At 41.6% G+C, this 18869-nt stretch overlaps 1 protein-coding gene across 4 annotated transcripts in view; it reads right to left on the bottom strand.

The window, feature by feature from the left end:
* LOC115223944 (target of EGR1 protein 1-like) overlaps positions 1-17071 on the bottom strand; it is a 29598-nt gene extending 12527 nt beyond the window's left edge. For 2 of the 4 annotated variants that reach the window (XM_036512697.1, XM_036512699.1), the window contains exons 1-5: positions 16715-17071; positions 7835-8001; positions 4885-4925; positions 2928-3252; positions 228-490 (exon numbers count right to left, since the gene is read on the bottom strand). In XM_036512697.1, the coding sequence (XP_036368590.1) occupies positions 228-490; positions 2928-3252; positions 4885-4925; positions 7835-7978 (773 nt within the window). In that variant the 5' untranslated portion in view covers positions 7979-8001; positions 16715-17071. Of the gene's footprint in view, positions 1-227; positions 491-2927; positions 3253-4884; positions 4926-7834; positions 8002-16678 lie in introns of all 4 variants that reach the window. The other 2 variants (XM_036512696.1, XM_029794690.2) reach the window with 2 other exon arrangements.
* Positions 17072-18869: the final 1798 nt, after the last annotated feature.

An 18869-nucleotide genomic window follows, 5' to 3' on the forward strand; every position in this document is an offset into this window, starting at 1 on the left:
AGTTTCCGTCTACCAAATCCACTCACAAGGCTTTGGTCGGCCTGAGGTTATAGTAGAAGACACTTGCCCAAGGTGCCACGCAGTGGGACTGAACCCAGAACCATGTGGTTGGGAAGCAAGCTTCTTACCACACAGCCACATGCAAGTAATTAAAAATAAAAAAAAGTTAACAAGTAAAACAATCAAATAGAAATTAGTAAGAAAGAACAATTAAGATTAAATCTCACCATTTCTTGAAAACATAGAGCAAATACGAAGCCGACATCCTCATTACATATTCAATGAGATATTTTGTGTCAAAGATCCCAGCTGAAAACATTTCGGATAGATTCGAGACAAAAGTGTTAAACTTCAGCGGCAGATCACAGTAGAAATTCTGATGCAAGAATACCAAATCAATGATGCCATTGTGTAAGACTATTGGCACGTTGGCGAGAAGAATTTCATTGAAAAGATCCCTTACTGACGGTTTACTGATGTCATGGTGATCCTGAAAGACAAACACAGACAGAGGTGAGAGAGGATTTAGTGAATATTCACTGCAAAGTGTATCATATGCTGGGGCCAGTGCCACATAAAAAGCAATGGTGATGGATAGGCGTCAAAAGCATTGATGATGGTGCTACATTAAAAGCACTGGTAATGATGCCACATTAAAGCGATGGAGATGGATCCACATGAAAAGCCCTGGTAATGATGCCACATGAAAAACACTGGTAATGATGCCACATAAAAAGCACGGGTGATGGTGTTACATTAAAAGCACGGGTGATGGTACTACATTAAAAGCACGGGTGATGGTGCTACATTAAAAGCACTGGTGATGGTGCCACATTAAAAGCACTGGTGATGGTACTACATTAAAAGCACTGGTGATGGTGCCACATTAAAAGCACTGGTGATGGTACTACATTAAAAGCACGGGTGATGGTGCTACATTAAAAGCACGGGTGATGGTGTCACATTAAAAGCACTGGTGATGGTGCCACATTAAAAGCACGGGTGATGGTACTACACTAAAAGCACCGGTGATGGGGCCACATTAAAAGCACTGGTGATGGTACTACATTAAAAGCACCGGTGATGGTGCTACATTAAAAGCACTGGTGATGGTGCCACATTAAAAGCACTGGTGATGGTACTACATTAAAAGCACTGGTGATGGTGCCACATTAAAAGCACTGGTGATGGTACTACATTAAAAGCACCGGTGATGGTGCTACATTAAAAGCACTGGTGATGGTGCCACATTAAAAGCACTGGTGATGGTACTACATTAAAAGCACTGGTGATGGTGCTACATTAAAAGCACTGGTGATGGTGCCACATTAAAAGCACTGGTGATGGTACTACATTAAAAGCACCGGTGATGGTGCTACATTAAAAGCACGGGTGATGGTGTCACATTAAAAGCACTGGTGATGGTGCCACATTAAAAGCACTGGTGATGGTACTACATTAAAAGCACGGGTGATGGTGCCGTGTAAAAAGCACTGGTGATGGTGCCACATTAAAGCACCGGTGATGGTGCCACATTAAAAGCAATGGTAATGGTGCCACATTAAAAGCATTGGTGATAGTTCCACATGAAAAGCAATGGTAATAGTGCCACATTAAAAACACAGGTGATAGTGCCACATTAAAAGCAATGGTGATGGTTCCACGTGAAAAGCACTGGTAATGATGCCACATTAAGAGCACGGGTGATGGTGCCATGTAAAAGGCACTGATGATGGTGCCACATTAAAAACACTGGTGATGGTGCCACATTAAAAGCATTGATGATGATGTCACGTAAAAAGAATTGGTGATGGTGCCATGTAAAAAACATCCAGTACATTGTAAAGTACTTCATGTTGGGAAGGGCCTCTTCCAGCTGTTGAAACCATGCGAAAACAGATTATGGAACCTGATGTGGTTCTTGGTCTTGTCAGCTCCTGGCAAAACCATCCAACCCATGCCAGCATGGGAAAAGGATGCTAAATGATGATGATGATGATGAATGATATCATCATCATTTAACGTCCATGTTCCCTGCTGGCATGGGTCGGACGGTTTGACTTTTGACAAGATCGAGCATCCAAGAACTGCATCAAGCTCCAATGTCTGTTGTGGCATGGTTTTTTATGGTTGGGTGGCCTTCTTAGGAATGGGTGCTTTCTATGTACCAACCCACCACCTTTTATTTAGAAAGGAAGAAAGAAGGAATGAAAACAGGAGAGGAAGGAAGGAAGGGAAGAAGGAGGGTGGAAAGAAGGAAGGAAGAGAGGAAGGGAGGAAGGAAGGAAGGAAAGATGGAAGGAAGGAAGGGAAAGAAGGGAAGGAAGGAAGGAAGGAAAGAAGGAACGAAGGAAAGAAGGAAGGGAACAAAGGAAGGAAGGAAGGAAGGAAAGAAGGAAAGAAGGAAGGAAGGGAACGAAGGAAAGAAGGAAGGAAGGAAGGAAAGAAGGAAGGAAGGAAAGAAGGAAAGAAGGAAGGGAACGAAGGAAGGAAGGAAAGGAAGGAAGGAAGGAAGGGAACGAAGGACGGAAGGAAGGAAAGAAGGGAGGGATGAAGGAAGGAAGGAAGGAAGGAAGGGAGGGAGGAAGGAAGGAAGGGAGGGAGGAAGGAAGGAAGGAAGGAAGGAAGGAAAGCAGGAAGGAAGGAAGGAAGGAAGGAAGGAAGGAAGGGAACGAAGGAAGGAAGGAAGGAAGGGAACGAAGGAAGGAAGGAAAGCAAGGAAAGAAGGAAGGAAAGGAAGGAAGGAAGGAATGAATGAAGGAACGAAGGACGGAAGGAAGAAAAGAAGCAAGGAAGGAAGGAAGGAAGGAAGGAAAGAAGGAAGGAAGGAAGGCAGGAAGGAAGGAAGGAAGGAAGGAAAGAAGGAAGGAAGGAAGGCAAGAAAGAAGGAAGGAAGAAAGGAAAGAAGGAAGGACAGCCATACTTACTCTATCGTTGCCACGATAATACTGAGAACCCTTTGAGAACTGTCTGTTGAAATCGAACCCGTGGTCTATGAGGAACTGCATTGACCTCGGTTCCACCACGTACTCGTCGAAACACAGGAGCGCAATGTCGTAGTTCTGGACGACGTATTTCCATTCCTTCACCTTCCTCGTCCCGCGGACCTCCTCCTCCTCTGGGCCTCCATTCTTCTTGTCCGTCCGGTCGACCGTTTCCACCTGTTGCAGCTTGAAACAGGAGAGCCCAAACGAGAGGACGGAACGGGACCGAGCAGCGCTGCTCATTGCCTTGTATCGCTCTTCGACACACCTGGAATAAGACAAAGGGGTGCACAGGATATAATTGTCATCGTCTGTTTTTCCATGCTGGCATGGGTCGGGCAGTTCGACTGAAAACTGATAGGCGCAGGAGTGGCTGTGTGGTAAGTAGCTTGTTTACCAACCACATGGTTCCGGGTTCAGTCCCACTGCATGGCACCTTGGGCAGGTGTCTTCTACTATAGCCTCGGGCCGACCAAGGCCTTGTGAGTGGATTTGGTAGACGGAAACTGAAAGAAGCCCGTTGTATATATATATATATATATATATATATATATATATATATATAAAAAGCACTCACTACACTCGCGGAGTGGTTGGCGTTAGGAAGGGCATCCAGCCGTAGAAACTCTGCCAGATCAGACTGGAGCCTGGAGCAGCCCCTGACTTCCCAGACCCCGGTTGAACCGTCCAACCCGTGCTAGCACGGAAAACGGACGTTAAACGATGATGATGATGATATATATATATGCGTGTGTGTGTGTGTTTGTGTGTCTGTGTTTGTTCCCCCTAGCATTGCTTGACAACTGATGCTGGTGTGTTTATGTCCCCGTCACTTAGCAGTTCGGCAAAAGAGGCCGATAGAATAAGTACTAGGCTTACAAAAGAATAAGTCCCGGGGTCGAGCTGCTCGATTTAAAAGGCGGTGCTCCAGCATGGCTGCAGTCAGATGACTGAAACAAGTAAAAGAGTAAAAAGAGTAAGCTGGGAAGTTGCACCAAGCTCCAGTCTGATTTGGCAAGGTTTCCTCAGCTGGATGCCCTTCCTAATGCCAACCACTCCAAGAGCATAGTGGGTGCTTTTTACGTGCCAGTTATGAAACACCGGCATCGGTCACAAGTACAATCTCACTTGGCTTGACAGATCTTCTCAAGCGTGGCATATTACAAAAGGTCTTGGTCACTTGTTACTCCAAACTCATTCCTTGATCGAACAAGTTGGATGGTTTGACAAGACTTGATGGGTCCAAAAGGCGGCGAGCTGGCAGAAACGTTAGCACGCCGGGCGAAATGCTTAGCAGTATTTCGTCTGTCTTTACGCTCTGAGTTCAAATTCCGCCGAGGTCGACTTTGCCTTTCATCCTTTCGAGGTCGATAAATTAAGTACCAGTTGCGTACTGGGGTCGATCTAAATCGACTAGCCCTCTCCCCACAAAATTTCAGGCCTTGTGCCTAGAGTAGAAAAAAGACTTGATGGGTCCAATGATTGCATCAAGCCCCAATGTCTACTTTTGTAGGGTTTCTACAGCATGATACCCTTTCTACTTTACTGCATGGATTGAGTGCTTTCTATGTCGCTAGCACTAATGAGATTGCCATGCAGCTTACAAGACAATATCAACACTGTGTTACAATGTCAGTGTGTAACATGGTTACCGTGTTACAATTACAGTGTGTAACATGGTTACCATGTTACAATGCCAGTGTATAACAAGGGCAATGTTATATTATCAGCGTGTGACATGGATGCTGTGTTACAAAATCAGAGTGTAACATGAATGGTGTTACAACAGCAGGGTGTAGCATGGATACCCTGTTACAATGTCAGTATACAACAAGGGTACTGTGTTACATTGTCAGAGTGTGACATGGATGCTGTGTTACAACAAAGAACTATAACTTACTTGGCCAATAAAGATTTTCGGTCCCCTAAGCCACTCATCTCCTGTAGAAAGAAAAATTTTAGAAAAGTTAACATTGAAAGAAACCCATCATGTGTATATATATATACACATATATATATATATATATATATATACACACACACACATATATATAGGGAGAGTTTACGAAAAAAACAAAAGACGAAGACAGGTGGTGTACAAAACAAACAGATGTATTAGTATAACGCTCAGGAATAGAAAAAGTCTTTTACGTTTCGAGCCTACGCTCTTCTACAGAAAGGGACACAGAAAAAACAAGGAGAGAAAAAAATGTGTGTAGTGGCTAACGATCTATCATGACGACTCATATATATACAGCATGGAAATTTGTCAGTGATCAGGTCGTGGTCTGAAAGCAACGAAAATATTTTGGCAAATTAAATTTAAATGTTGAAGTGAATCTAACGGTTTTGTGTGTTTCTTAAATGGCTTATAACCACCTTCCACGCTGCAATTATATGTGTGTGTGTGTGTGTGTATGTGTGTGTTTATGTTTGTCCCCCCTACGATCGCTTGACAGCTGATGTTGGTGTGTTTACACCCCCATAACTTAGCGGTTTGAGAAAAGAGACTGATAGAATAAGTACCAGGCTCACAAAGAATAAGTCCTGGGGGTCGATTTGTTCGACTGAAAGGCAGTACTCCAGCATGGCCGCAGCCAAATGACTGAAACAAGTAAAAGAATAAAAGAATCGATTTATAGGAGTTACGGCAAATGAGATTTTGTGATGTTCATTCTTTTCCATCCTCCCTTTAATTACGCTGAGGTTGATAATGAAGCAACACAAACAGGTATTGTATAATGGTGACACACAGACAGTATATTTTCATGAGAAAGATAAAACCTAACTCACTACAGACCAGGCAGGGGTCTGTTCTGTTAGCTTTTGACATGGTTTTTGGAAAAAGAAGCCACCAGGAGCTAGGATTTGCTTCCTTGATGTTCAGAGGTGAAACTGGAAAGGCATTCGAGATCAGTCTCTTGTTTGCCAAAAGTGTAAATATTAGATAACTGGCAGAAACATTAGCACACCGGGCGAAATGCGTAGCCGTATTTCGTCTGTCGTTACGTTCTGAGTTCAAATTCCGCCGAGGTCGACTTTGCCTTTCATCCTTTCGGGGTCGAAAAATAAAGTACCAGTTTCGCACTGGGGTCGATGTAATTGACTTAATCCCTTTGTCTGTCCCCTCTATGTTTAGCCCCTTGTGGGCAGTAAAGAAATAAATACATGTGCATAGACAAAAGGACTGGCTGTTGCAGGTACAGAATACATCATGGATGGGAGACAATCAGGATGAAGCAAGTTATACAGAGATGGGGAAAAATATTCGGTTGTCCGGAAAGTTCATGCCGATTTATAGTAGCTTACCTTTCGGCTTATTTTAGAATATGGTTGAGTCCATAAAATAGGATTTGACTACACCTTCATTTAGAGCACAGTTTAAGCTATCTTTTCGTGGAAGAAGGTTTATGTTCCTATAACCTGTGTTAATTCTGTAACCCTTTAAAAATGGAAAATAAGAAAGTTCCTTTTCGGCACTTGATGCTTCGGGAACAAGACAAAAATTGCTGCGGCTCGGCTGGGATGTGTTACCCCACCCCCCATATTCACCAGATATTGCTCCTTCGGATTTCCACTTATTCAGGTCTCTGCAGAATAGTCTTAATGGTAAAAATTGCAATTCCTTGGATGATGTAAAAAGATGGATTCAGGTTTCAAATTCCTAATTGAGAGAATGCGACATTTGTTTCTGAATCAAGGGTACTTTCGATGTACCCTCAATCAGTTATGATCCCTACACTTTGTCTCTCTCACCTATCTCCACTACCCTCCCAAATCTATTAAATTCTATAGAAGGAGCATTTGTCAATGAAGGATTGTGGAACAATACACATGACCAATGTGACATGTATGCAATGGAATCGTAATTCAGAAGCAAAAAAAATAATAATAATAATAATAATCATCTTCCTCATCATCATCGTTTAACCTCCGCTTTCCATGCTAGCATGGGTTGGACGGTTCGACTGGGGTCTGGGAAGCCAGGAGGCTGCACCAGGCCCAGTCTGATCTGGCAGTGTTTCTACAGCTGGATGCCCTTCCTAACGCTAACCACTCCGTGAGTGTAGTGGGTGCATTTTACATGCCAGGCGAGGCTGGCAACATCCATGATTGGATGGTGCTTTTTACATGCCACCGGCAGGGAGGCCAGACGAGGCGGTGCTGGCAACGGCCACGTTCGAATGGTTCTTTTACGTGCCACCAGCACGGAGGCCAGTCGAGGCGGCGCTGGCAATGGCCACATTCGGATGGTTCTTTTATGTGCCACCGGCACTGGTATCACAACTACAATTTCCATTGATTTTTGATCGGTGCTTTTTACGTGCCACCGGCATAGAGGCCAGTCGAGGTGGCGCTGGCAACGGCCACGTTCGAATGGTTCTTTTACGTGCCACCAGCACGGAGGCCAGTCGAGGCGGCGCTGGCAATGGCCACATTCGGATGGTTCTTTTATGTGCCACCGGCACTGGTATCACAACTACAATTTCCATTGATTTTTGATCGGTGCTTTTTACGTGCCACCAGCATAGAGGCCAGTCGAGGTGGCGCTGGCAACGGCCACGTTCGAATGGTTCTTTTACGTGCTACTGGTACAGGTGTCAGGCGAGGCTGGCAAATCGGCCACGATCAGTTGGTGCTTTTTACGTGCCACCGGCACGGAGGCCAGTCGAGGCAGCGCTGGCAACAACCCCGTTTCGGATGGTTCTCTTATGTCCCACCAGCACTGGTATCACAACTACAATTTCCATTTGATTTTTGATCGATTTCGATAACAAAATATAAAGAAAAGACCAGTTGTTTCCAAACTGAAGCTGACAGAAGTGATAGAAACATCAGGGAATGCTTACAGTGTCGAGTGCAAGGAACGTGGATCCTCTGACAGCAAGAAGTATGGATGGCCATAAGGATTTGAAGTTGTCAGCATGAACATTGATAATAGGTACAGTATAATCAGGAGAAATTGATGAATTGTGGTCAGTTGTGATTTCCATTGAAGCAGTTTAATGTGAGGAACCTGTAGAAGAAAAAAAAACGAAAAAAACAACACAAAATGAAAGAACAGATTCACAACCCCAAAAGGGAAAACAAAAATTCCTTTCATGTACCTTATAACCCGTGTATATCATCACCATCATTAAACGTCTGTTTTTCCATGCTGGCATGAGTTGGACGGTTTGACAAGAACTGACCAGGGTCCATGTCTGTTTTGGCTTAGTTTCTACAGCTCGATGACCTTCCTAGCACTAACCACTTTACAGAGTGTACAGGGTAATTTTACACACCACCATACACACATACATATTTATACACACATGTACATATATTTGAATACACACATAGGTGCAGGAGTGGCTGTGTGGTAAGTAGCTTGCTTTCCAACCACATGGTTCGGGGTTCAGTCCCACTGCGTGGCACCTTGGGCAAGTGTCTTCTGCTATAGCCTCGGGCCGACCAAAGCCTTGTGAGTGGATTTGGTAGATGGTAACTGAAAGAATCCCGTCGTATATATATGTGTGTGTGTGTGTGTGTTTGTGTCTGTTTGTCCCCCCAGCATCGCTTGACAACCGATGCTGGTGTGTTTACATCCCCCATAACTTAGCAGTTCGGCAAAAAAAAAATCGATAGAATAAGTACTAGGCTTACAAAGAATAAGTCCTGGGGTTGATTTGCTTGACTAAGGCAGTGCTCCAGCATGGCCATAGTCAAATGACTGAAACAAGTAAAAGAGAGAGTATACACATATCATGATTTAACGTTCACTTTCTCATGCATGTGTCTAATAGAATTTGTCAATACAGATTTTCTACGGCCAGAAACCTTTGCTGTCATCAACCTTCACCTGTCTTCAAGCCAGGCCAGACATGTTTTCACAGAAGACTGGAAATTAAGGCAAATGTCTTTATGACAGTGATGCTTGCTTATAACAATCATTCAATCTCATGACAAGGGCACACAAGTGCACATGATCATCATCACCATCGTTTAACATCCGTTTTCCATGCTGGCATGGGTTGGGCGGTTTGACCGGGGTCTGGGAAGCCATGAGGCTGCACCAAGCTCCAGTCTGATCTGGCAGAGTTTCTACAGCTGGATGTCCTTCCTGATGCCAACCACTCCATGAGTGTAGTGGGTGTTTTTTACATGTCATTGGCACAGGGGCCAGAGGAGGCTAGCAATGACTATAATCAGCTTTTTATGTGCCACTGGCAGGGAAGCCAGTCAAGGCAGTGCTGGCATCGGGCATGTTCGGATCTTGCTTTTTACGTGCCACCGGCACAGGTATCACAACTACAATTTCCATTTGATTTTTCACACACACACACATATATATATATCCTCATCATATAGATTCTCGGAGTGGTTGGTGTTAGGAAGGGCATCCAGCTGTAGAAAACTGCCAGATCAGACTAGAACCTTATGCAGCCTCCAGTTGAACCATTTATATATATACTAGCAGTATCGCCCGGCGTTGCTCGGGTTTGTAAGGGAAATAACTATATAAGCATTTTAGAGAGTTATAGCCAAAAAATAGCAAAAAATGCATTAAAAATGGAAAAAATATGATGGTAAATTTTTTTAAATCGTTTTGCATCATCGTAGACATTTTTAGAGAGTTACTTCCCTTATATAATAGCGAAAAAATGCATTAAATTGGGAAAAAAACGATGGTAAATTTTTTTTTTAAATCGTAGACTCATGTAGACGCTTTCTTAGCCATTTCTGTTTTGGGTGTCTTCAAGCCATGAAGTCGTTCTAAAAGAACGCTGGTCTCCTTGACAACGCATTACGACGTTGATTTCCTTACACTCCCTTCCCACAGGTGCAGGTGTGAGCGTGGACGCCAACTCCACCGCCATCGACACACGAAAAATTATGCATTAAAAATGGAATAAAAAAATGATGTTAAATTATTTTTAAAATCGTAGACTCATCGTAGACGCGCGCTAATACTCAGACGGGCTCGATATGAATCACGACTATAAGCTACCCGAATTTGGTTAAACTGCACCGCAAAAATGTGGAGTAGTTAGGAATCTAAATCGAAGGGGACAGACACTCACACAACTACAGTTTTATATATATAGATATACATAGCGCAGTAGTGGTGAGATGTGACAGCAAAGAAAAGCATACATTCACTCTCTGCATGCAATTAGACTCGGAAGTTCGTGAGGAACCCATTGACCCAATTGCTGACTTTTCATAGCACACAGGTCTCAATGAATGGTTGAATGACCAAATCCAAGCTTCTCTGCTAGTTCCTCAACAGTTACGATGAGATTTTGTTCCACCAGGTTTTCAGATGTCCTTGTCGAGTTCTACAGATCTTTCAGGATGAGGCTCTGTCTTCTAGGCTGTAGTTTATGGCTCGGAATTTCTGGAACCACCTTGACACTGCCTTACGCTTATTGTCCAATCCCCATATACTGCATTAATATTTCTTGTACTTTCCGTTGCGTTGTTGTCTTTATTGAACTCATAAAGCAAAATATGCCAATATGCTCCTTTGTTACTTCCAACATAGCTTTGAAAAAAAGGCTGTTAAAATCGAAATGCACTCTTCAAAACTTGCACTATGAATAAGGACAAGATAAAATTACTACTGCTTTTATAGCAAGTTAATATAAGTAGTTTATCCCATTCTCCTCTGACATTTAGTTCAAGCTGTTGAAAAAAACCGCATTATTATATATATATACATACATACGTACATACTATAACACAAACACCTCTCTCTCACACACATGCACACATTTATATTCTGTTATTCTTTTATATGTTTCAGCCTTGAGGTTGTGGCCATGCTGGATCATGTGTGTGTGTGTGTGTGTTGTGTTGTCTATCTGTCTGTCTGTCTGTATGTTATATGTATATGTATGTGTGTGAATAATATATTTTCAACAGATGTGTTGCAAATGTATCTGATTGTTCTCAAGCTTCAAATTTACTCTCTTCCAAGAACATTTTCACTCACTCTTATTTGTTAGCTTCCCATACATTTTACTCATGTATCTATCAGCGTTCATGGACAGTAACAAATATTACATCTAGTTTCATTTTATTCGTTACACAGTGTGTGTGTGCTTTTGCGTGTGCTGTAAACCAGACTAAGAAAAGCATTTGACACACACACCCAGAATGTGAGTTTTCTGTAAATTTTGCTTAATTGGAGTTTAAATTTTAAAAACTGGACCTGGCATGACGCGTTGCATTGTACTCTTAAAATTGCTAGGTAAATTGTAATTGAAGAAATCCTATATTGTAGATTTGTATAACTCCCAAAGGGAGGCAGATAAAATCTGCCTTTTATAATAAGAGATATATATATAAAATGGCCCTTATTTACATAGATTATTGAAGGGAGAACACCATAAATAAAACAAACAAAAGCATTTCTAATTTAGTTATTTCTGAAAGACTTAGTAAAATTTTGATATTTATTATTTATCGTTTATTATCTCTTTCTCTAAGAAACAATATAGACTGCAACTATTGTAGATCGAAGTCTTTGTTCATATATATATAGCTTCACCTTACTGGCACTTGTGCCCCGTGCTAGTAGGGTGCTAAGAGCACCATCCGAGCGTGATCGTTGCCAGAGCGGCTAACTGGCTTCCGTGCCGGTGGCATGTAAGAGACACCATTCGAGCGGAATCGTTACCAGCATCACCTGACTGGCACGTAAAAGCACCCACTACACTCTTGGAGTGGTTGGCGTTAGGAAGGGCACCCAGCTGTAGAAACTCTGCCAGATCAAGACTAGAGCCTGGTGCAGCCATCTGGTTTGCCAGTCCTCAGTCAAACCGTCCAACCCATGCTAAGAGCACCATCCGAGCGTGATCGTTGCCAGAGCGGCTAACTGGCTTCCGTGCCGGTGGCATGTAAGAGACACCATTCGAGCGGAATCGTTACCAGCATCACCTGACTGGCACGTAAAAGCACCCACTACACTCTTGGAGTGGTTGGCGTTAGGAAGGGCACCCAGCTGTAGAAACTCTGCCAGATCAAGACTAGAGCCTGGTGCAGCCATCTGGTTTGCCAGTCCTCAGTCAAACCGTCCAACCCATGCTAGCATGGAAAGCAGACATTAAATGATGATGATGACGATATATATATATATATGTATGTATGTATGTATTTATTTATTTAAAAATCTAACAAAAACCTAACGAACGGAAAATTCATAGCTCTCATCAGTCAACTTCCAAAAGATCCTTACAATTTTGTGCCTTTAACATTGATATTGTTCACTTTTGGTGGCATCAATGGCATGAGTTGGACGGTTTGACAGGAGCTGGCCAGGCAGAAGTCTACCCCAGGCTACTGTGTCTGTTTTGGCAGGGTTTTTACGGCTGGATACCCTTCCTAACACCAACCATCCAGCAGAGTTGACTGAGTGCTTTTTTACGTGGCACAAGCACAGGTGAGGTCAGTTTTGGAAGGGTTTTTACAGTCAGATGCCCTTCCAAACGCCAACATACATATACATACAAACACACACAATTATGTACACTTCTCAATGACATGATTTCAGGTTCAATCCCTCTGTGTGGTACCTTGGCCAAGTGTCTTCTACAATAGCCCTAAGCTGACCAAAGCCTTATAAGCGGATCTGGTAGACAGAAACCAAAAGAAGCTCATCCTATATGTTTGTGAGAGCGATTATTTCATTTTCCTCACATCTTACACATGCGTTCCACTCCCTGGTTTTCAAACCAGTAACTGATTTAATGTTTGGACGATCCTTCGGTATAAGTACACACGTGACTTTGTTTACATTTCTGAAGATAACAGAAACCCTTTTCTCCCACCCCTAACTCTAAACCGTAACCCTAACCTCCCATATATAGAACACTTTCTTGAAATGTATCTGGTACTTATACCGAAGTTACGCCAATGTTTGTTATTTGCTCGTAGTCCACCACGGAAGCCTTACCAGGTTTTGTGACATGTTGCCCGACCTTTGTAAACAAAACAACCGTTTCGGTATCATTGGTTTCCACTTTCCCCCACAAAACATGTCCAGGCGGTTTGCTGTTTTGATTGGGCGATTATTACCTCCCTTGCTCGAAGAGGGAGATTCTGTGAAGAGCATCAAACTATGGAAAACCTTCTCCCAATACATTCTCGTGGATCTGCATTTATGTACGTATTTATGTGGGGGGTTATAAATATACTAGCAGTATCGCCCGGCGTTGCTCGGGTTTGTTTCGACCCTTTAGAAATGGAATTTTTGAAAAGTAAAAATTTTGCATTATGTAGCTTGTTATTCTCTTTAAGTGAACATTTTTCTGGTTGAAATACACCGAAAAATGGCGACACAGCAGTCAAAAAATCGTTAAAAAAAAGGGATTTTCATAGAAAAAAAAGCACCTTTTTGATGTAAATAATTTTTGGTGTTAACATGATCCGATTTGAATTTTTTCTTCCACAGGGTCTCGGAGGAGATAGTGTTAGTTGAAGGCTACCAAACCTGCCACACACACACACACACACACAGACAACTTCAGCTTTATATACATAGAGAGAGAGATTTTCATATGATTCATGTCATGTCCTTCTGTGAAGATGTTTCGGCATTACTTCTGATTCACATTCAAAGAGAGGTAACTCTGCATAAACTATTCGTACACTCTTCTGGCATACATAATGCTAGAAATAACTGTAATGATATACGAAAAGCTAGAAATAACTACCAATTGCAGCTGTGGTGCTGTAAACATGGGTACTATTTAAGAAGAGTGGTCCAGGTGCGCGCACTCGAGTATCCGTGCCAGCTAGTCGTGACTAGTCGATCCTTACTTTGTGTTTTATTTACTTTGTTTAAAAAATTATTTACTTTGTATTTTTGTGTTTTATTTACTTTGTTTTTAAAAAATTATTTTACTCTGTGTAAAAAAATTATTCATTTTGTGTTTTATTTACTTTGCCAGGTAGTCGTTGTAGGATCGACTAGCTACGAATGTGCCACTGTTCGGGATCTCTGTATTTAAGATTTTTCAGTTCTCAATGGATCGTTTACAGATTTTCCCCACAAAAGTAGTTTTGTGTGCAAATGATGAATACCGCATTCATGTTTTTTCGAAAAATTAATAATAAACAAGACAGATGCATTTAAATTTATATATTTTTGACCAATGGAATGAACCTGGGCACTGCTTAAATATAGAGGTCCCGAACAGTGCACAGGGTTACCTCCCCTTTATATCGTTTCGTAGATGCATCGAGGACCGCTATATTTAAGTAGGACCGTGAAGCTTTGTCCGTTAGAAAAACCCGTGTTTGGAAACGGGTATCTTTCCGATTTAGAAGTTTAATTTTATTAAAAAAAACGAAGAAATCTTACTGAACATTTTGTCCGACGATGCAACAACGATTTTTTAAAACTATAGCAGGAGTGGTTGTGTGGTAAGTAGCTTGCTTACCAACCACATGGTTCCGGGTTCAGTCCCACTGCGTGGCACCTTGGGCAAGTGTCTTCTACTATAGTCTCGGGCCGACCAAAGCCTTATGAGCGGATTTGGTAGACGGAAACTGAAAGAAGCCCGTCGTATATATATATATATATATATATATATATATATATATATATATATATATATATGTGTGTGTGTGTGTGTGTGTGTGTGTTTGTCCCCCAACCGACATCGTTTGACAACCGATGCTAGTGTGTTCACATCCCCGTCACTTAGCGGTTCGGCTAGAGAACCGATAGAATAAGTGCTAGGCTTACAAAGAATAAGTCCTGGGGTCGATTTGCTCGACTAAAAGCGGTGCTCCAGCATGACCGCAGTCAAATGACTGAAACAGATAAAAGAATAAAAGAAAGGAGTCGTTCGATTACATCGATCCCAATGGTACTTGAATTGGTACTTGAATTTTTATCGACCCTGACAGGATAAGAACCAAAGTTGACCTTGGCGGGATTTGAACCCAGAACGTAAAGCACCGGACGAAATGCCACTAAGCATTTTGTTCGACGAGTTATATAACAATGATAAACAGTAATGCTTTCTGCGACTGGGACAAGGCCTGGAATTTGGGACGGAGAGGCAGATAGTGGATTACATCGACCCCAGTGCATAACTGGTACTTATTTTATCGACCCCCAAAAAGATGGAACGCAGTTGACCTCGGTGGAATTTGAACTCAGAAAGCAAAGGGCCGGAAGAAATAACGCTAAGCACTTTGTCCGATGCGCTAATAAATTTGGGTACTACTTGAGAACAGTGGTCCCGATTCGCGCCCACGTGCAGTCGCGTATCCGCGCCAGCTAGTCATGACTAGTCGATCCTTACTTTGTGTTTTTGTGTTATTTACTTTGTTTAAAAAAATTATTTGGCGATGTTTCGCTTGTCGTAGCACAAGTTTCCGTCGATTTCCTCCGTCGATTTCCGTAAAAAACTTTTATTTTTTTACATAAGTAATGAGAGCGAAAGAGACTAAGAGGAAGCGATTTTATGACGAGGAAATTTCTCTTTGAAGTCCCCGTGTGTGTGTTTGATGGGGTGTGGGAGACAGACAGTATGTTGTGTAAGTGAAGTGCTTCTGTTAGTGTGTGCGAAGAGACAGAGAGAGTAATGTGTGAAAGAGAGAGATAACTGAAATTTTTTACTCGGTGTATGTGTATATGTATGTCTGCATGTATGTGTGTGTGTATGTATCTATGTATGTGTGTGTGTATGTATGTGTGTGTGTATGTATCTGTGTGTGTGTGTGTGTGTGTATGTATGTGTGTGTGTATGTATGTGTGTATGTATGTATGTATGGCCGATTCAGTGTTTACATTTTTTACGGAAATCGACGGAAACGTGTGCTACGACAAGCGAAACATCGCCAATTATTTTGTTTTATTTGCTAGGCAGTCGTTGTAGGATCGACTAGTCACGACTAGCTAGCGCGGATGCGCGACTGACTATGCGTGTGCGCGCACCGGGACCACTGTTCGCTAGTAGTAACCTAACTTTGTTACGTAAAGAAATACTAGTTTCAAATTTTGGTACAAGGCCAACAAGTTTCTGGGAGAGGGGGGGTAGGTCGATGTAATCGACCCCTGACTCCCTCAGTACCTCAACTGGTACCTATTTTATCGACCCCCCGAGGATGAAAGGCGAAGTCGACCTCGACAGAATTCGAACACAGAACGTAAAGACGGATGAAAATGAAACAAAGCGCAGGAGTGGCTGTGTGGTAAGTAGCTTGCTAACCAACCACATGGTTCCGGGTTCAGTCCCACTGCGTGGCATCTTGGGCAAGTGTCTTCTACTATAGCCCTGGGCCGACCAATGCTTTGTGAGTGGATTTGGTAGACGGAAACTGAAAGAAGCCCATATATATATATATATATATATATATATATATGTATGTGTTTGTGTGTTTGTCCCCCTAGCATTGCTTGACAACCGATGCTGGTGTGTTTACATCCCCGTCACCTAGCGGTTCGGCAAAAGAGACCGATAGAATAAGTACTGGGCTTACAAAGAATAAGTCCCGGGGTCGAGTTGCTCGATTAAAAGGCGGTGCTCCAGCATGGCCGCAGTCAAATGACTGAAACAAGTAAAAAAAAGAGAAAAGAGTAAAGCATTTTGTGCGACAAAGAAATAATGAAACTTGATAAGTTTTATGTTGTTTGTGTTGAATAAATTAAAATTATCGAAATATACTTAAATATTAATAAAACGCAGAAATACCTAAAGGCTGGGGTTGAAAATAAAAGGGAAACTCACTTGAAAAACTGAAAAATTCGCTGCCGAAGAAGAAAGACAAAAAATTGTGGCGAGTTTTCTTTGAAGATTTGAAATTGAAACGACAGCCACACGGTGTTAGCTTTTCAGCAGTAAACCGTGTTAAGAATGACCGGCCTTCGACGCGGAATTATCAGGACTCTGTTAGCTAAAACGTACTTTTGTATCGTGTAGAATAAATAGCGAAAGAGCTACTCTACTGCCTGGTGTTCCTAATGGTAAAAAGGAATAATGAGACTTATTGGGGGGGGGAGGAATAAAAATTATTTTAGAGTGTTTTCCTCGTGTTAATAAATGACCGAGTCTCAACAAAATTGTCTACGTGCCGATCAAATTTCAATCTAAAAAAAATATTTATGTATCGTATGGATTAACAGAAGTGAAATTTTTGGGCGATCCTTCGGTATAAGTACCGTAAGTACTGGAAATGGCTTTGTTTACATTTCTGAAGATAACAGAAACCCTTTTCTTCCACCCCTAACCCCCCACATATATAAAAAAAAACAGTTTCTTGAAATGTATCCTGTACTTCCGGTACTTATACCGAAGTTACGCCAATTTTTGCAAAAAAAAAATCAGTAGAAAACACTTGTTTTTTTTTCCCCTTTTGCTGTCTTCCTAGGATACGAAAGGCCGGTTACCCGGTTTCCATGGCAATTAAGTAACCACAATCACAACATCCTATGGGACGGAATGCGCTAAGAAAAAAAAAAGATAAAGAAAACTCCCATCACAACTAATTCTGTATCCTATTCCTTCCCTAGAAGATAGTGGTAGCTATTCCGAAACTCGGCCCTTAGCTCCGAGGGAAAAGATTGAAGTAAATATTCGATGCCCCTTCTCCACACAGGACATGTTTTCGATGTTATTTCGCATTTATGGTTCTAAAAGCGCAGGATTAGAAATGGGGTATGTACAAAAGTGGAGTTGGCTTTTTTGAGTAAGCGAAACGAATATCTAAAATGCTCAAAAGTGAGTTAGTAAATGTTAGCGTTATGGTTTCTTGTTTAATTTCTCGAAGACATAACTTAATAAATGGAGGTAGCATTGTAGAAAATGAGGCATTTCTTATGAAATAAAAAATATACGGAAAAGTAATTGAAAATTAATAACTCATTTCAAAAAGTAAACGATATTATTTTGAAAGTTAACTGAAGAGACTTAACCGAGTTGTAAATTTGAATTTGTTTTGTATTACTATGCTTCAACCTTCGTAAGTTAATTAAATGTTGTCGTTGAAAGATGAAAACACGAACATATCACAATGGCTTTTAATAAGTTTTAAGCATTTACATTTTCGTTTCGCTTTCTCTAGATATCCAAGTATATTTTTGTACATTCTCAGCTTCACTTTTTTTTATTTTCCAAACCCCCAACAATTCCATGTTCCCAAACAGAAAGATCAATGATATCGTTATATTATACAGAAATACTGATGTTAGTCGGGAATAGAAGCAAAAAAAGCAACATTCCGACTGTGTTTGATATCGTTTAAGTCAAAATCTTGATACTGTTACACCTTCGCACCAAATCTTAGTTTCGTATTTCGTTTGACAAAATAATTTCACTTTTTTTATACATCCGCTTCTTTCACTTTCGTTCCAGATTACTTCATAATCGTCCGATCTGTTGTTACAAATAGCATCTCTGCTAAATGAATAGCTTTTAATAAATTGTAAGATCAAGCCATGTAGTTTCGCCTCTTCTATTTTCTGCATTTGTTTCTTTAATTCGCAGTTTATGTTTGATCATTTTCCTCGGACAATCTCCGAGTTGAGCCACCAAATGAGCAGAATAGTCAAAGGCCAAACTACAATCTCATGACAATCTGAATGGCACGCCAACGAAAAATTACCTTGGATTTTTTAGAACTGCAGCCCGTCTGGTAACGAGTCATGTCACATGTGGTCCGCTTCTCGAAAATAGTTACTCTAACAAGAATTTTCGTTGTTGGTACCCATTTAAACCACATCTGATAGATTCGCTTTGGGAGTAAGGATCTTTTCGGTTTGAACGGCAGTTTTTTCTAGCGGTGTCATATGAAATTGTCACCCATAATTATGACCCTAATATCGATCTATTGCATTTCAATCTGTTTTAGGGTTAGGGGTGGAGGGAAGGGTATCTTTTTTTTCTT

Source organism: Octopus sinensis, linkage group LG24, assembly GCF_006345805.1.
Source record: "Octopus sinensis linkage group LG24, ASM634580v1, whole genome shotgun sequence".
NCBI classification, from domain to species: Eukaryota; Metazoa; Mollusca; class Cephalopoda; order Octopoda; family Octopodidae; genus Octopus; species Octopus sinensis.